At 36.5% G+C, this 20,240-nt stretch overlaps 1 protein-coding gene across 3 annotated transcripts in view; it reads left to right on the top strand.

Moving 5' to 3' along the window:
* LOC140135605 (protein NDRG3-like) overlaps positions 1–20,240 on the top strand; it is a 102,308-nt gene that overhangs the window by 48,037 nt on the left and 34,031 nt on the right. For all 3 annotated transcript variants that reach the window (XM_072157148.1, XM_072157149.1, XM_072157150.1), the window contains one exon: positions 15,546–15,666. In XM_072157148.1, the coding sequence (XP_072013249.1) occupies positions 15,546–15,666 (121 nt within the window). The remainder of the gene's footprint in view (positions 1–15,545; positions 15,667–20,240) is intronic.

A 20,240-nucleotide genomic window follows, 5' to 3' on the forward strand; every position in this document is an offset into this window, starting at 1 on the left:
TTAGACTACCTCTACCAGTGGTCTACGCTGCGCTAGTGTAGCATGTTATCATGGTTATGGGTAACCTGCAGTGTTGACGAATAAGGGGAGGAGTCTTTTTTTTGGCATTCTGCACATATAAAATCCGAATTTTTGTCAGTTTTTTATATCAACACGCACGGCTGTTTGTCAATTCGCAGCTTACTACTATCATGTTCTTTCAACACATATATTGAAATGCAAGCCTTACAATTGGTTTCTTTCGAAACCAAAAATTACGGAAGATATTCATTTTCTACCCCGGTATCCGAAGATATATCGTCTGAATGTGTCTAATATTTTTGCGGTAATGTTTTGAAGGGACAAGCTTTCAAATGAGACCAAATTCAATACTGTGTGACAAAGTAGCATACCTTGTTCTACAAACTTTTTGACCGACCCTCGTAGGTACTAAATAGAGATATTAATATTCATGCTTTCTGCATCTGGGTACACACATAGTATATATACAGTAGATGGTATATGAATGTTTTAGTAAGTGAATGCTGCCTACAGTAGATAGCACACAAATCTTCTAACTGAATTAGTAAATAAAATGTTATCTATGTGATTGTAACGCTGCTTTCTATCGACAAGGAATATTGTCCACTCCAGATAGCAAATAATAAAAGCATCTACTATTAATAGATAGCAAGTATATATGATGTGTGCTACATATAACACATGGATGTTTTTGACAGGAAAAAGTATGAAAAATGCTATCTACTGTAGATAGCATGTAAATTCTGTCCACAGGTCTCATTATAGTCACGAGTTCAATCTATATACTGTACTACAATGCATTTAATTGCACATTTGCCTGAATCTATTTATGAATGTAATTTTAATACATGTAGTATCCTATTGATTACTTTTAAAGCGAGCGATGTCCATATTAATAGGTAATGATATGAAGTGACCCATATGTATGTAGCAAACAAATTCTGTACGTGGTAGATGTTATTGAATTTTTGATGAATGTCCACTACTTTCCGTGTCCACTACTTAGTCTAAGTGTAAGTGATATTCATGAGATAAAGGACAGTGTGTAACAAAGAAATGCCATCTACTGTAGATAGCAAATGAATGCTATCCACATTATCAAGGAAATTATGTGTACCTGAGATAAAAAGTACATCTTAAATGTAGTAGCTAGATTAGATATTCACTTTTAAAAACACAAAATTTGTGTAGGTTGTTTATATTTAAAAATCATTCTTGCAAACGCTTCTTAAAATCAAGGTATGGCAATTAACTATGAAATTTAAAGGACATTTTGCTTGGACCTATATTACATTGCGCTTCCCAGAACATTGTATCTAGTACAGGGCTAGACCACTGGCCTGGCGAATGGATCAAACTTTTTCAGGGTGTCATAGAACAGTAACTGACAACAGTATGATATTTGATGGGCAACTACATGTAGATGGAAAGCGGAGTTATGTGCAACATTGGACCAATACACAGTGAAAAACACAAAAGAAACCAGCATATCATATGGTGATATATTGACCATTGGCATGAGGAATTATAAGCCATGGTTTAGCATATGCCCATCATGTGGTTTAAAGGTGAAAGGTCTTTTTCCTATTGACCTGAAGAAATAAAAAAAAACAGTTTTTTTCACTTTAGCCCTCAGCCTTGGACTAAGCTAAGGCTAAACAAGGAAAAGATATCTACTGTAGATAAAATGTTTGCAGAGGTCCTTTTACAAATCAAGCATACATTTTGTACTGCTGACCATACTTACTCTTACTTACTCCGTCGACTCTTGCTGCCGGGCATCAATGATGGCTCGCCATAACCGCCTGTCCTGCATGCTGGTCTCAATTTCTGCCACTGTGTATCCTGTGTCTTGTTGAAGCAGGTCCACAAAGGTCTTCTTGGGACATCCTTTGGTTCGTTTTCCTTGGGTGGGCTTCCATGTTACCAGATCAGATGTAATCCTCCCTTTGGCTCTCTTACAGTGTCCCGCAAACCGCAAACCGTAGCTGTCTTGTGCTGATTTTTGAGGTCACAGGTGGAATGTCCCCATACAATTCCTTATTGGTCATATGCATTTTCCAGCTCACATTTAGTGCTGATCTTAACATTCTTGTATAGCAGCCATCCATTGCTTTGCCAATTTTCTTGGTAATGGTCCAGGTTTCACAACCATACAGCAGGACACTTTCTACAGTAGCTTGGAATAGGTGTGTTTTGAGGTGTCTGGGTAGAGACAATTTCCAAATATTATTGAGCTTGTTACAAGCTTTTCATGCCATTGCCTTTCTTACTCTGATGTCTTGCTCAGTACTCCTGACCCATGACCCCAAGTACTTGAAGTCTTTTACTTCTTCCAGGAAGCTGCCATCCTCGGTTTGGATTTCAACATCTGTTGAATGGTTGTACACCATGAATTGTGTTTTCTTCGCATTCATGTGTAATCCCACACGGCGTGCAGCGTTTTCACGCTTTTTGAGCAGTTCCTGTGCTTGGTTGGCAGTATCAGATAGTAGAGCAATGTCGTCTGCGAAGTCAAGATCAGTTATGTTCAGTGGACCAACTCGTCGGCTTTTTCTAGGTTTTATAGTGAAGCCTAATCTCTCCTCCCTGCCGTCTATTGCAGATCTGAGGCAATAGTCTAGGACGATGATGAACAGATATGGTGCCAGCGTATCACCTTGTAACACACCTGCTAAAATTTCAAATTCATCTGTGTCACCATCTGGGGTCGTCACTTTAGCCTCTGTACCCTGGTAGGTGTCTTCAATTGCATTCACAATGATATCTGGGATGCCATAAGCTTTCAAGATCTTAATCATTTTCCCTCTGTGGACGGTATCGAAAGCTTTTTTGAAATCAATAAATGTTACCACTGCAGAGAGGTTCTTTTCTTCAATGCCCTCAATAATCCTTCTCAAGGCAAGAATCTGCTCAGTGGTTGATCTCTTTTCTCTAAAGCCACATTGATTCTGTCTGAGCTTATCATCAAGGTGTGGTCTGATCATGTTCAAGAGCATCCTGTTGAATGTTTAGCAACTATTGAGCTTAGGCTGATTCCCCTGTAGTTGGCTGTTAGGCTGAGATCGCCGCTCTTAGGTACTGGGATGAGGTTCAAGATGGACCACTGGTTAGGTTTCTGTCGGTTTAGTAGTACTTGATTGCAAAAATCAAGTATTCATCCAGCACATATTATTTTGCACAAGGTCCTATGCAAATGCTTGAAGAGTGAATATATGTGCGTACTTTCATTTAAAAAACGCTTTGTGTCTTTACTTTAGATAACAAATATTCTATCCACAGTAGATAGCAAGGAAGTGCTATCTACCTTAAATAAGAAGCAGAATAATTTTATATTAATTTGAATCAATCCAAACATGAATGCTATCTACTGAAGATAGTGCATAGTATGAAATAGCTATCTATAGTATTATAGCAATTATGTACAACAGATAACAAGAAAATGCTCCACAGTAGATAGCAAAGACATGCTGTCTATGTGAAAAAAAAATCTCAATCAATTCAAACATGATATATGAATGCTATCTACTGAAGATTGCACATAACATGGAAAACCTATCTACTATACATAGGAAGTATTTACTGTACGATAACAAGTGCATGCTATCCACAGTAGATAGCAAGGACAAGCTGTCTATCTGATGCAGAAAGCAGAATATTTTTATATAAACTTGAACATAAATGCTATCTACTGAAGATAGCACATATCATCTATCCACAGTAGATAGCAAGGACTTGTTTTCTACCCACAATAGAAAGCAGAATTGAATCAATTCATGCATGAAAGCTATCTACTGAAGATAGCACGTATCATCTATCCACAGTAGATAGCAAGGACTTGTTTTCTACCTGAAATAGAAAGAAGAATTGAATCAATTCACACATGAATGCTATCTACTGAGATAGCACATATCATGGAATAGCCATAGCAATTATGTACTTTATATCTAGTGAAGTGAATTCGCCACATTAGATAGCAAGGACATACAGTCTTCCTGAAATAGAAGGCAGAATATTTCAATATAATTTAGAATCAATTCACACATGAATGCTATCTACTGAAGATAGCACATGTCATGAAATAGCTATCTACAGTACCGGTATATAACAATTTTGTACTTTATATTAGAAGTGAATGCTTCACAGTAGCCGTCTACCTGAAATAGAAAACAAAATCTTTGTATATAAATTTGAATCAAGTCATACATTAGTGTTATCTACTGAAGATATATGTAGTACATCATATATCCACTGTAGATAGCAAGGACTTGTTTTCTACCTGAAATAGAAAGAAGAATTGAAGAAATTCACACATGAAAGCTATCTACTGAAGATAGCACATATATCATGGAATGGCCATCTGCAGTATATAGCAATTATGTACTTTAGAATAGATAACAAGTGAATGCTCCACAGTAGATAGCAAAGACATGCTGTCTAGATGTGAAATAGAAAGCAGTATCTTTTTATATTTAATTTGAATCAATTCAAACATGAATGCTATCTTCTGAAGATAGTGCATAGCATGGGAAACCTATCTACATACTATACATCCATGTAGCAAGTATTTACTGTACGATAACAAGTACATGCTATCCACAGTAGATAGCAAGGACAAGCTGTCTACCTGATGCAGAAGGAGAATATTTTTATATAAACTTGAATTAATTCACACATGAATGCTATGTACTGAAGATAGTGCATAGCATTGAAAGCTATCTACAGTATATAGCAAGTATCTACTGTAGATAACAAGTGAATGCTCCACAGTAGATAGCAAGGACATGATGTCTACCTTTCTTTTATAAATTTGATTCAATTCACACATGAATGCTATCTACTGAAGATAGCACATATCATCTATCCACAGTAGATAGCAAGGACTTTTTTCTACCTGAAATAGAAAGCAGAATTGAATCAATTCACACATGAATGCTATCTACTGAAGATAGCACATATCATCTATCCACAGTAGATAGCAAGGACTTTTTTCTACCTGAAATAGAAAGCAGAATTGAAGAAATTCACATATGAAAGCTATCTACTGAAGATATCACATATATCATGGAATGGCCATCTACAGTATAGCAATTATGTACTACAGCAGATAGCAAAGACATGCTGTCTATGTGAAATAGAAAGCAGTATCTTATTAATTTGAATCAATTCGAACATGAATGCTATCTTCTATGCATAGCATAGGAAACCTATCTACTATTATAATACATAGCAAGTATTTACTGTATGATAACAAGTGAATGCTATCCACAGTAGATAGCAAGGACAAGCTGTCTACCTGATGCAGAAAGCAGAATATTTTTATATAAACTTGAATTAATTCACACATGAATGCTATCTACTGAAGATAGTGCATAGCATTGAAAGCTATCTACAGTATATAGCAAGTATCTACTGTAGATAACAAGTGATTTAATTCACACATGAATGCTATCTACTGAGGATAGAAAAAATACACGGAAAAGCTATCTACTGTAGATAGCATTTATATCTACTGTAGATAACTAGCAAATGCTATCCACAGTAGATGAGCACAAATAACCATGACGTCATGATGAAACATCAAACAGTAATTTCAATATCATCAGATTTATTCTGCAATTCTTTATTCTATTCATTTTCCCTCATAATTTGGAGAAGTGGTAATTTTTATTCAGTTCAGCAGAAATAATAAAATACTGATCAAGACTGAGCTTTAGAAAACAACAATTTCACCACCTTTGTAAATTCATCTGTAAAGATTTTTCCAGTTCAAATATTCCTGTTTAAAATCAATGTTTGGCCAGACAATATCCGATGGTAAGAGCAGCCTAACAATGTTGTTATGACTATGGATATTATGAGTCCAAATCCCCTGATGTATATAAAAACAACATTTCATGAGAGCAACCTAGAGACAGGCACTGTTGCCAATTCTGCAGTTTTGTCACATAAATGGGCTGCTTTAAATGGATTTTTGCTGTGCTTTGGGTGAAATGTCAGTGCTTTATAGTAAGCTAGTGACCAATGGTTAAGGGGTGGCTTAGGTGCTATTTCCTCACATGTTAAGGAGCAACACTTGTGGTAGACAACTAGAATAAACATTGAGTATGTGAGAAAAAGCCTTACAGATAACTGAGTACTTTCAATATAAATACATTGAGATGGTATTAAATGAAAATAAAATTTAAACTGTAAATTGTTCTCAGGATTAAATTGTTGCACTATATGAATTTATTATGTTTTTTAGATGGATTTTTATTGTTTTACAGTTTAACATATTTTGTAATTAACTGCATTAAACATTTAGTAATTTTCAAAATGAATTCATTGAAAAGTACACAGTGTACATGAAAATACATGGCACTTAATGACACTGAAATTCAATAAGCCTTTCCAGTTGATTTTGTAATGTGAAATAAGATTTGAAGAAGATACAGCACATGGTAAGTCATTCTACATTGACTTAGGTCTGTTCATAAATCCTTTACTCTGATCTGATGGTAAGTTGATCTTTTAAAGTAAACTAAAAGAATTTACATTTTGAGAGGGAGCACAGGTAATACAGAACTGAGCCCCTGAATTTGCCTTGAGTAATCTGTTGTTGGTGCGATGAGGACTTTAAATTAGATTAGGTGCGGTATTAGGTAATGTACCTGGTAAAGCAATTTACAATGCTAAAGCAGCCAAATGGTTTCAAGAACGTCTTCAAAAATTCATTAGAGAGATTTTCAACCACGTGGAATCGTCAATTGGTTTACTTTACTTATCAAAGGATGTCTGATAGAAAGGACAGGTTATTGAAATGGGCTTTTCCATTTAAAATCCACACTACCCCTGTGGAAGATTGTAGAAATATCTTCTACAGGGGGACTATGAATTTCAAATGGAATTAACACATTAGCAGCTCTATTTGAAACACACCCTCCCTCTATGGAAGATTCAGGTTGAATCTTTCTCAGGGGGTGTATGAAATTCAAATGGAGCTGCCTAATGTGCTATTGAAATGTCTCATATAGTACTTGACTGTTGATCAGCACAATGCGCATTTTTTCTTGGGTTTTTTGCCAAAACTCCGGCTTTCACATTTTCACATCTTAAGTTTGCAGAACTTTCCAGTTTGCAGGTGTTGGCAAATTATCAAAGTTTTTATACATGTGTGAAATAAAAGCCTGTCAAAATATTTGTGAGAGGCTAGTGACGTGATTAAAAAAATAAATCAAGGATAAAACATGAAAGGTATATATACATACAAAATATGTAGCCTTTTGAAAAATATATTAAATACCGGTCCTGTCATTCATAGGGAAATAATGGGGCAGGTTTGATTGAAAAAGGAAGAAATCTTTAGATACTGTCACTTTTCAATGAATTGTATAGTTTAGTGAACATAAGAGCGCATTTGCTGCGTCCCTGTATTTAGCAGCCATTTTATTGCCTCAAAGAATAATATATATATATATATATATTTGAAATGAAATAAGATACGCTTCTAGATGATGGATGTTGAATAATCAGTCTGTCTGTCCAGTCAGTTTCTCATCACACATGAAACAAATTTAATACTTTATTGCAATAAAATATTTTGCAAGTTTCTATTTTCACACTTTTTGGAATTGAAATGTTTAGGTATGATAAAACTTTCGAGTTTTGGCTCGAATTTTTAGTGTCAGAGAACCAGAAAAATTAATGTGCTATAAAAAGTTTTCATAATTATAGAAATCATAAACAATGACTGCAACAAAAATAGTGAGCAATACAGGATGTTTTGCTCAAATGAACAGACAAGAATTCTATAAATAATTTGGATTTCAAGAGATTTTAGCGAAATCTTTATTGACATGTTGTTTCCTGTTTGTCTGGTAAACGTTGCGTACAACGAAGGAATTAATTATCAGCTCAAACAGGTTTTGATGCGCAATTTTTAGAATTCTATGCATTTCAATTACTCATAAATTGACAAAAACAACCTGTAGAACTGCCAGTGATATTGGATGCTCTGTGTAGGTTGCAATATGTTGTTTGGTTACTTGGTTGTTTGTTGGCTTGTTGTTGCATCTGGTTGTTGATTTTTTTTAGAGGGGTGGGGTGGATTTATAAATAAGTGATTTGCTGGTTTAAATCAATCAATCAATCAATCAATCAATTTTTTTATCCATTTATATGCAACAATATACAATGATTTATAATGAATATATTGCAATACATAATGAGAAAAGCAATTACTTTGATGAGAAACATTAATGAGCAAGATGATGGATCAAGCAAACAGAGAACTTTGCTATACACAGATCAGTAGTGTGCCAAGATGGGTGGCTTTGGAGATTCTGGGTTTAGAAGTCATGTAAAATCACCCAATTTGAGTACATTTTAGCTACTCCCCACCCCACCCCCTCCTTCCCAGATGGACAATTTAGCCCAGTGGATTGACATTTCTGGGCAGAAGGGCATAATCATGAATTGTTTCATCTGTTTGCATTACATTGACTAGAAGTAGGCTAGAAGACTAGACTATAATTATATAAAGTGAGTTATACAAGTAGCACTTGTCGTAAGTCTGCCCTGATGAACTCGCCACTCATACGCTGGAGCCTATACTACGGCAAATATAACTTGAGGAAAAAGAGAGTATAAATGGTATCATAGGTTGCAGCTGTTGTAATGCAATCAGTTGAAATGGCCATGTTTGTTAGGATTACAGTCGCTGGCAGGGTTTTACTGCAAGTTTACGGACTAAAGGTGCCATGATGAACACCGTGTTATGAAGAAAATGGCAGATAGCCATTGATCCACACATGCTAGTTAGACAGAGTGGAAAAACATTAAAAACTCTGATATTTGTGTGCTGTTTGAAGAAGTTGCCCAATGAGTGAGAAAATTAAATAAATTTTCCATATTTTGTGACCAAAAAATGTGAAATTCAGGAGAAAACCAAAGAGTTAAGACCCTGCCATGTTTGTGCGTCGCTCAAAATAGCTAGTGTATACCTCCAGCTCCAGATTATTTTGACATGTGCTTAGCAATGTACTTGTCCTACACATTATTTTCTCGACTTCAACCAAATTAGAAAGCTAAGTTTTCAGTTGCCACTAGATAAAGCATTACAAAAATAATATGCGCAGTTGGTAAACGAACAGAGCAAAATATTCGGTCTGGATGATGAAAAGCTGTATACAAGCAACTGATGCGTGACACTGTGGACTTTGGACTTATGATAATATGTCATAATTTTCGTAGGCAAAGGGTGATTATGATCTAATCATGTCTGATAACATCCTATATAACACAAATTAATCTGTGTCTTCTTGCTTATTAAACAAGTTACTGAAACAAGAAATGAAAGTAACAAAACATATATTTAAGAAATGTGCCCAGGATATGTTTTGCTAAACAAAAAAAGTTACCCTGGCAATTCAGACATTGAAATGGTATTTTGATAACTTCTTCCTTCTTACTCCTACATGTAGTCCTGCTTCCCTGAAAGGTATACACTTGGTGAAAGAACTTCCAACTTAACCACATAAGTTGATGTTTATCTTATTTGGATGAAAATGTCTGAAATTTCAACAGTTCTGAACTTTTTGGATTTTAAACTCAGTATAAAGTAGAGTAAAGATTACATGACATGTTTATGACAAGAATTATGAGGAACTTGCACATGTATATATGTGCTCATCATTAGTTGCTGTAGCTAGCACACAATCATTAACAAAAGAACAATGTTTGGGAATCATGAAAATCACATGAATCAAATGGAAAATATAAAAACAGATAGATGTAGCAGGAACAATGTAATGAAAAGTACTTAAAAATGACATTCAGATAAAAGGAACACCCCATTAGTACATGTATGTGAAAAGTGAAGTGAGATGTTTTTTTCTTATAAAATGTGGTGTTCTTTAGGAATAGGATATAAATTTAATTAAGGATTTCTAACCCTATACAATATGGATTTTTGGCATCTTAGAACTTGGATCTATGAAAATACACAGCCTTTAGAATGTAAGTTTTAGAAATGAATTTAAATGGGAAGGCATAGCGATAATAATGATTTCATGACAGATAATGGTCTCTTCCAATTGAAATCCATACGCCCCTTATGGAAGACATTGTCGTAATCTTCCACACAGGGAGTGTGAGTTTCAAATGGGGTTACCTGAATGGGTGATTCCCATTTGAAATCTGCACCCCTTGTGTTGGAGATTAAGGCCATGTCTTCCAGGGGGTGTATGGATTTTAGCTGGAATAGTCCAATGATGGAATGGAAACAATATTCATGAATATAGATTGCATTTAAAGCTGTTTGCTGCATGGGAGAAATTTAAATTGCAAATAATTGCAGATGCCATATCGAAATGATTGGTACTTGTCAGTCATGGTAGTTACTGAAAAGCCTGTTGCTTCCAAATGCAACTTTGGATTGTCTTGAAATGACTAGAATTTATAATTTTATGATATTTTTGAGTTTAGAAACTTAAGGTGATACTACACCCCTTGATAAATTTGTGACTATTGTTGCATTTTTCTCAAAAAATAATAAGACACTGATGACAAAGGTTATGTATATTATAGGGGCAAGGAATTTCAGTGACTCAAGACAAGCAGTATGTTATTTATGATAAGAAAAGAGGTACATTGTACCACTAGAATGTACCTCATTTCTTAACATATATAATGAACCACTTGTCTTGAATCACTGAAATTTCAGTGAAGTAATTGGATTCCTTGCCCCTATAATATTCATAACTTTTGTTAACAGTGTTTAGTTATTTTTTGGAGAAAAATGCAAAATTAGTCACAAAATTTATCAGGGGGTCTAGTACCACCTTAAAGTGGTTTTTCATCATTTTGATACAGAGTGTTTATATTGAAACAAAGAATTATTTTGTAACTCTGGGCAGAAACAGATACATTTGATGTTTTAGTGCAAATGTACCATCTTAATTGGTCAAGTGCTTCTTAAGAAAAGTCTTAAAAAAATTTTCGGGGTAAAATATCTCAGAATTGTATCTCACAGTTGGTAAAAGAAAACGATGAAAGAAAAACAAGGTCCAAATAGCTCTTTATCTATTTGTGTGGCAAAGACAATCATAATGTGTTGTAAGTGCCAAGAGGCATGTTTCCCATTAGTTTAAACAAAACGAATCAAATGAACTAATGGCGCCTGTCAGGCACTCAACGCAAGAACAAAATCCATTGCTGGCTTTGATCAAGTAATTGTTGCATATTTGGGCACTTGAAATGAAATATTGCGGCACAAATAGCGAGGAGTAAACACCCCATCAAGGGGACACATTATCAGATGTAATGCCTCTATGTAGGGTTGTTTTCACAGACCCAATGCCGCGCAGCGCCTGCGGCATCGCTGCGATCTAGTCTCCAGCTGTATCATTTTACGCTCTTGTTTATTGAAAATGGGCTGTGTCGAAACACATACTTCATTGCGTTGTATTGTGATTTAAGTTGGTAAAAAGGTGACATTCAGAGGGTAAACGTAGGAGAGTGAAGATTCGATTAAAAGGATTGAATTGCCGTTATGTTGCATTTTGGTTGCAAGGCATTTAGTGTTGAAGTGTGATTTTTGTGAAATTAAGAGTTTGTTGGTTTTTAAGTAACAAAATTTTGACTCGGGGATATTTGGGAAAAAATAAAAAAACTGTGTGGTTCCTTTTAAAACTTTCTTCTTGTTATACTTTTTCAGCAGTAGCAAAATACTCCTTATTTATAGCTTAGATAAAGAATAATGACCATTTCCTTTATCATTTTGTGTGCCCCACATTCAAAACTAGTGGGTATAACCATGATTATTCTGCAACATAAATTAATAAGTTTAATAGTTCAAGAAAATGAATGCCTACATTGATATGGCCGCAGGCAGCCTGAAAACAATAGGCCCAATAGTTCAAGTTGTGTGTATGGATGTTAATTTATATCTTTTTGCATCTGAAATATTTGTTGATTCCTTTTTAAATCTGATGGATGTTGCATTAAATTACCAGATTCCCAAAGTATCCCTTTTTTCTGAATTTCATAGACAGTGCAACTGTATATTCTCTAATTGATGCCCCATCTTATAAATGCCCAGCTCGTAGTTTTTGTGATGAAAAGAACCCTCAAATAAACATGCCTTCCTGACAAATTTGATAGAACTCTCCATACCATAGCATGTAAGATTGTAAGTAAGTAAACTTAAAACTGGCATGTCATGATCGCAACATTGCATGGACAAACACAAACCCTATTCTAACATTAATTTTTCATCCATTTCATCACCACAATTTTGGATATAAAATTATCATATTATGTATTTACTAAATAAATCACAAGCTTGCATAAAAATGCGCTTACAGATCTCATCTAGAATTTACTGATATAGGCAGCACCATGTTGTATTTCAAACCAGAAGTTCTATTTTACGATTTCGCCTGAGTGTTTTTTCATTGAAAATTTGTGGAAAATTCAAATTTAACTTCTAAATGCTCCCTTTTGATAATGTTACACCCTGGGGTGTTCATTAGAGAACATACGGTACCCCATAATTGAATGATTTTGTAGTGGCATGGTCCCTGCTGATGCGTAGAAAAATATCAGCGCGGTGATATTGAGAATGATTATGGTTACCCACTAGTATTTTGTAATAGAATGGAAAAAATAAGTAAGTCTTCTTCTTTTTTTTTTAAAACTGATTCCTCTTCTTGATAAAAAGAATGGAAAAGGCCCTTCAAGTGTATATTTTATTTGTAAAGGGAGGATGAACTGCATAAAATATGTACATTCAATTTAACAAGAAAGCTTACAGTCCTTCTAGGCATTTATAAACAAATGTTCCATTCTACAGTATCATTAAATTGTCATAGTCATCAAAGATTCATAAGTGCCTTTTGTATGTGAGATGCATTATTTAAATCTCTTACCCAACTCTGATCAGTATTGTCCTAAAAGTAAATTTGACTTCAAGGCTTATTCAGTGATCCCAGCAAAAGTATGAAAAAATTTAAATTATGTGTAAAATGCCTAAAAGTGAAGTATAGGCCTAAGTCATTAAAATTGTCATTAGGTATTTTTGAAATTAAAAAAATTAAAAAACCAAGGAAAACAGGTCAATATTGACCAAGTTAAAGGAGGATTTCGTGATCCTAGCATCCTCTTTTTATGACATTTTTCAGTAAATATCCACGAAAAAAGCTTATTTCCAAAATTTCTGTTGATTCCGATTTTGCGTTTGCGAGTTATGCATGATTATGTGTATTACACTGCTCCATAGACAATGTGTTGTAATTTTGTTCTGGTGCACCAGAACGAAATTCAAATTTGGCGATATTTTTGCTAAACGAATTAATCTGCAAGAAATATTTGGTACATAAACATTATGTAGCAAGAGGTATCCAGTGGTGTAAAAATCTCAACTTTTTTGGGGAAAAGTGGGGGGATGAGGCTGTGGATCACGAAATGCCCCTTTAAGCCCCATTCAAATGCATGTAGCTAATTTCTGGTTCCTAAAGTGATCTGTAATTCTCATCTCCAGATGACATCTACAGAAAGAACAGGTTAAAATGCCTTGATGTACTCCATCAAAATCATCATCTTCATCACTTTCATGTGCAAGTGATAAATTGCTTAGGAGGCAAAAATAGAATTGAATCTAAGGGAAAGATTAATACCAACTGCAGGTTTTATAGACGTAGAAAGTACTTGAATGAGACAGGGAAGGACCTGAGATGACAAGATGTGAAATCTTCACTGCTATTGTATAATGTTTGAAAATCAATTCTTTGGGTTGCAAAAATATTGTCATAAATCAGAAAAATGTCAAAAGTGTTTCCCTGATACTGACACTGCTGTCCGATATTTGGTGCAACACATTCAACACTCAACAATCTTTTCTAGAGTTTACTTTCTCTGCTGGAATAATACTATAAGACCAATGGAAACATGCTAAAGAGAGAGGGAGCAAGAGAGAGAAAATAAAATCCCCTGATATATACCCATAGGTGATCATCAACACTCTTTAATTCCATCTCCAGATGACATCTACAGAAAGAAAAGGTTAAAATTCTCTGATGTACTCCATCAAAATGATCATCTTCATCACTTTCATGTGCAAGTGATAAAAGGCTTAGGAGGCAAAAATAGAATTGAATCTAAGGGAGAAGATTAATACCAACTGCAGGTTTTATAGATGTAGAAACTACTTGAATGATACAGGGAGATGACAAGATGTGAAATCTTCACTGCTATTGTACAATGTTTGAAAATCAATTCTTTGGGTTGCAAAAATATTGTCATAAATCAGAAAAATGTCTGCAGTGTCAGTATTTCTCTGATATTTTGTTGCAGTAGAACACATTCAAGACTCAACAAGCTTGTGTAGAGCATACTTCACAGCAGGAATAATACTGTAAGACCAATAGAAATTTGCTAAGAGAGACAGAGTTAAACTTCCTTCCATAAGTGATTATCAACACTCTGTAATTCCATCTTCAGTTGACATCCATAGAAAGAAAAGGTTAAAATTCCCTGATGTGCTCCATCAAAATGATCATCTTCATCACTTTTCACTTGAATTTGATGAAAGGTTTGGAGGCAGAAAATAGAATTGAATAGCGAAATGATTAATACCAACTGCACGTTGTACAGATGTTAAGAGTACTTGAAAGAAATGATGAGGCATGAAATTTGTTAAGATGCAGAAAATTAAGATCTCAATTTCCAGTGCTTTTTGTTTTGCCTATCTTAAGAATGCTTAATAACAAGTGCTGCTCTCTCAGAAGGTGTGGATTTAAGCATGCGTGCATTGAAGTAATAGAAATAGAAATGGAATTTATGTAAAATTTATTTTTAATGAAGATAATGGTGTATATGGTTTACGGCGATGTTGCAATGAAATCAAATGAAAGCCATATATGTAATAGAAAGATGCATTATGATGTAGAATAAAATAATATGTGGAGAACAAAGTATTTGCTGGGCTATTGTAATGACAGCATGTTGACAATGTTAAGCCATACAGGAATGAGATCATATGGGGGAACACACAAAAGATTGAGGAGGCTAAAACTTAAGTGTCCTTTAGGGCAAAATTATACTTATTAGGTATGTTTTATGCATGGAACAATTACTAAAAATGCACCAAAATACTAGCTCTTTCATCATGTGGATAATGTCAGCTGCAGAGAGGTACAAGCTCTTATCCTAAAATGAGGACAAGTTGCAGGTGGGAAGGGATGTGTGAACATTTTGCCCAATCTGGAGGTCCAACCAGTAACCCCTCCCTTCATTGGATAAACAAATGGATCCTTTCATTGGTTAGCCAATTATTTCAGTCATACTAATCTTTGACCTGAACCACAACCAAAATGATCACAATGCAGTGTAGTTTTGCAAATTTCGCCCAGTTTGTCACCAAGTAAGCTGTACGTTAATTAATTACAATATATAGTAGGAAAGTTCTCTTCTTTTACCCAACAAAATCAGTCACATAAACATGTATCAGATCATAAAAAATACCCAATGTGTTTATTTTTCAGATGTTTCATGCTTCCAAGGGTTCTTCAATTTCAGTGACATGCAGCCCATACTGCACAACTTCTGTGTGTACCATGTCAATGCTCCAGGCCAAGAGCAAGGGGCAGCACAACTACCAGAAGGGTAAGTGTAGCGTGAAATACCTGGGGAGGGGGAAGGGTCTAGAAATCTTACTTACGGATCTTGTGTACCAACATTGTCTGGCATATGTTGGGGTGTATCATTGGGAGCCATACCCCATGAGGAAGATTTGAAATTCCAACCATTTTCAACAGCTAAGCGATTACAGATCCAACAACAACAAAATACAGGAGAAAAAGTATGGAAGATTTTGGAATTTTACAAAAATTTCTCAATTTGTAGGAGACAAATTATGTCAAATCTAACCTGAATATAAGATTTCAAAATTGTTAAGTGTAAATAGGCAAAGTATTCCAGCTACATTGTTAAACATGGTGCAAAGTCTTGAATTGAGGCTAAGCATAGCAGTGTCATCTTTCACAGGTGGTGTAGATTTCCAATGAGATGCACATTATTTTAAGTTGGTCAAGTGGGCAGAAAGCAGATGATTTGCCATATGCTTAAAGAGACGCGTCCAGATCGATACCCACATCCCCCCCTTTTCAAATTGAGATTTTAGTATTGGAAGAAACTTTAAATGTATCTCATTAATCTTCCAGTAAAAATTTAACAGCTGAAATATGTTTTGTTTAGATATTTATGACAAAAACAGGGTAAAAAGTAGTAACCACCACCTGAAGTATGGGACATTGTTATACTGTACACATTTTTGCTTATCATCAAAAACTGTTGTAGCAATACGGTACATCTCACAGTATGGAAATGGATGGATCATGGTAGGCCTCAATGTAAGATAGATAACAGAATATGAAAAATTCTGACCACCCACCTTTAATGTAAGTTGGGCCTTATAATAGGAGCTCAAAGGAAGTAATTTTCAGAAAAGTTTGTGGGTTTCAAAATTACAACTTTACTGAAATGTATTAGACAAAATGTGTTAAATTGGCCCTTTAAAAACAGAAAATCTACTTTTAAACTATTTTCCAGAAGAAAAGGGCCAGGTAACTCACATGATAAAATGCAGGAGAGATATTTATTTTCAATCATCTTAAATGTTGTGAAGAGATTCATCAGGTTTGTAGATAATTATAATTTGGAGTTTTCATATTACAAAACCAAACTTTTGAACACTGACCTGACAGTTTCAGTATGTCTTGGACGACATACTTCCTCAGAGTGATTGGTATCCCATCATCCTCTTAGCTGCTGGTAACACAGCTCCATCCCCAGGGGCGTGGTCTTGAGGAGAGGGTCATACACATGACTGAGATGATAGGCCCCTCGTCTCTGTTCATGACGGTAGGACCTCTCTTGCGAATCCATATTGATTCTCTGATGAAGCGAGTACTGCATCACACTCCTTCTGTAACACTTTTGTATCGTCCCAGTTTATTACATGGTTCTGTTGAATAGCATGATCTGCTATGGCTGACTTGCTTTGTTCTGTGACCGACTCTTTTCTGGTCTGGCGCGTAAAGTTCTTTTTTTTGCTCCTTTCCAATTTTTCTGTTTCTTTCTGATGTTCCTTCAGCCGGGTGTTTAATTTTCGGCGGTTTCTCCCCGCAATAGGTGCTGTCACAGTTTTGGCACGGTATTTCATAGATACAGTCCGTTTTATCAAGCGAATCTATTTTGTCCTTCGGGTGCACCAACAGCTTCCTCAATGAGGTGTTCGGCTTCATGGCGGTGGCAATGTTATGCTTCCTAAACACCCGATTGGCTCTCTCAGCCACACCTTCCAAGAATGGTATAACTACCAAACCCTTGGTTTGTTGCGACGGAGTCTTTGGTTTTAGTTTTGGAGGATTTAGCAGGTTTGTCTCTGATCTTCTTTTTGACAGATTCAACAGTCCACTCTGGGTAGCCGCACATCTTCAATGCCTTCTTGATGTTGTCTTCCTCTTTTTGCCTGTCTTCTGGTTCTGTGACGATCTTGTCCATTCTATCAAGTAATGTGCGAACTACCCCCAGCTTGTGATATATGGGGTGGTGGGAGCTAAAGTTGAGATACTGGTCCGTGTGGGTGCGCCTTCACGGTAAACCAGTAATTTGACTGAGCCATCCTCTTTTCTGACGATGAGTGTGTCTAAAAACGGGATGCGACCCTGCTCTTCCTTCTCGTTGGTGAACTTTATACTGTCTGTTGGATCAGTGTTATTGAGATGGTCTGTGAGGTTGTCAACTTGATTGTCTTTCACTATTTCAAGGATGTCGTCGACATACCTCTTCCACAGCCTAGGCTTACACTCTATGGGGGCTGTAGCGATGGCTTGCTCTTCTAAGAATTCCATATACAGATTGGCTGTGATTGGAGACACAGGGCTGCCCATGGCTGCACCAAATAATTGTCTGTATATCTTGCCCCTAAGCGAGAAGTATGTTGTGGTAAGCACAAAAGCAAGGAGTTCCATAACATCTTCAACTGAGAGCAGAGTTCTTTGTTTAAGAGACTTGTCTTTCTGCAGTCGTTGTTTGATGACCTCGGCGATTTATCCACCGGCGTATTGGTGAAGAGCGACACAACGTCGTGAGAATTAAAAATCTCCCCCTCCTCTATGTACACCTGAGCTAAATCTTGACAAGCTGTTTGGAGTTCTTTACATGGTGTTCCGTCTGTCCAACAAGGGGGCTAAGATGTCTGCTAGCGCTCTGGATGTGTTGTAGCTGATCGAACCAGTGTAATCCACTATAGGTCTCACTTTGTTGCCTTCCTTGTGGATCTTGGGTGTTCCGTAGATTCTTGGCACATTTTCTGCTGTCGGAAACAGATGGTCATACTGCGATTTGGTGATCTTCTCTTCTTTCTTTAACCTACTTAAAATGCTTACAAGTTGACGTTTGTAGCGTGGGGTGGGATCACGACCAAGTAGTTCGTAAGTCTTTTCATCGCTAAGCATGCCTTGTAATTTTTGATCATACTCATCAGCCTGCATAACAACAGTTGCTTTGCCTTTGTCAGCCGGGAGCACTATGATGGACTTCTCTTTACGAAGCTCATGAATCGCCTGTCTTTCCTCTTTAGTGATGTTCTGTTTGGGTATTTTTGCACTGCGTAGAACACCTGCCATCTCCGATCTCAGTACAGCTGCTTCGCTGCTGGGTAGTTTTCTACATGCTAGCTCCGTCAGCGACGATGTATTCCTCATGTGGTAACACAGCCGGCGAGGGTGCAAAATTCAGCCCCTTAGCGAGTACGGACTTTTGCGGTTGAGTAAGCTTATATTTGGACAGATTGACGACCCATTTTTTAGTTGTTCTCCTCCTAGCTCCGGGTTTTCTGCTGTATTCCTACGATTATTAATCGGGGAGCGAGATTTCTCTATCAGCCGATCCAACTTTTGTGTATGACGCCATTTTGTTTTCTGAAATTCATTCTCAGTTTTCCGGGTCACACGATCAGTCACCTGATTTTTGATGTCGTCGGTAACCCGGGAAGAAATGTCATTTTCTAGACGCGATTTCTGCTGTTTAAAATCATTAATCCGGTTGTTGGTTACTCGGATCCGTTCCCGGAGAAGCTGATGTTGTGCTTTTTCTATTATTTCTCTGGCTCGGTTCGTCTTGATCGGACATTTCAATCTGAGGCTCCGTGGTGTGATACGCAATTCTTTACAGCGGAGTGTGAATACGAGGTGGTTTCTGTGACGGGCGATCTTTTTCCCTACACCTTCTAAGTCACGCACGATTTTCACGGTGTTTTGTCCATAATTACTTCTTAAACATGTGAAGAGATTCATCAGGTTTGTAGATAATTATAATTTGGAGTTTTCATATTACAAAACCAAACTTTTGAACACTGACCTGACAGTTTCGTATGTCTTGGACGACATACTTCCTCAGAGTGATTGGTATCCCATCATCCTCTTAGCTGCTGGTAACACAGCTCCATCCCCAGGGGGCGTGGTCTTGAGGAGAGGGTCATACACAAAGAAAAGACCAGAAAAGAGTCGGTCACAGAACAAAGCAAGTCAGCCATAGCAGATCATGCTATTCAACAGAACCATGTAATAAACTGGGACGATACAAAAGTGTTACAGAAGGAGTGTGATGCGAGTACTGCTTCATCAGAGAATCAATATGGATTCGCAAGAGAGGTCCTACCGTCATGAACAGAGACGAGGGGGCCTATCATCTCAGTCATGTGTATGACCCTCTCCTCAAGACCACGCCCCTGGGGATGGAGCTGTGTTACCAGCAGCTAAGAGGATGATGGGATACCAATCACTCTGAGGAAGTATGTCGTCCAAGACATACGAAACTGTCAGGTCAGTGTTCAAAAGTTTGGTTTTGTAATATGAAAACTCCAAATTATATCTTAAATGTTGTCTGCTCTAAGGGTTATCTTCTTGGCAATGTGCAGATATTCTAACTTCACTCAATTTTTTCCTGCTCTATTTTTGGATTCACATATGAAATTTACAAATTTCACCATCAACATGTGGTGTATGTGCAGCATAGCGGAATAACACGCAATATGTACCTCTAAATATTTATTTCCCGTAGTCACCCGACAAGAAATCCTATCGCCGTCGTACACCTCCAAATTCCACTTTTTATTGATTTTGCCAGCCTTTTTTCTCACACTCAGGCTCTCATTTTCTCCCTGCAGTCAATCT

The sequence above is a fragment of the Amphiura filiformis genome, chromosome 16 (assembly GCF_039555335.1).
Source record: "Amphiura filiformis chromosome 16, Afil_fr2py, whole genome shotgun sequence".
NCBI lineage: Eukaryota > Metazoa > Echinodermata > Ophiuroidea > Amphilepidida > Amphiuridae > Amphiura > Amphiura filiformis.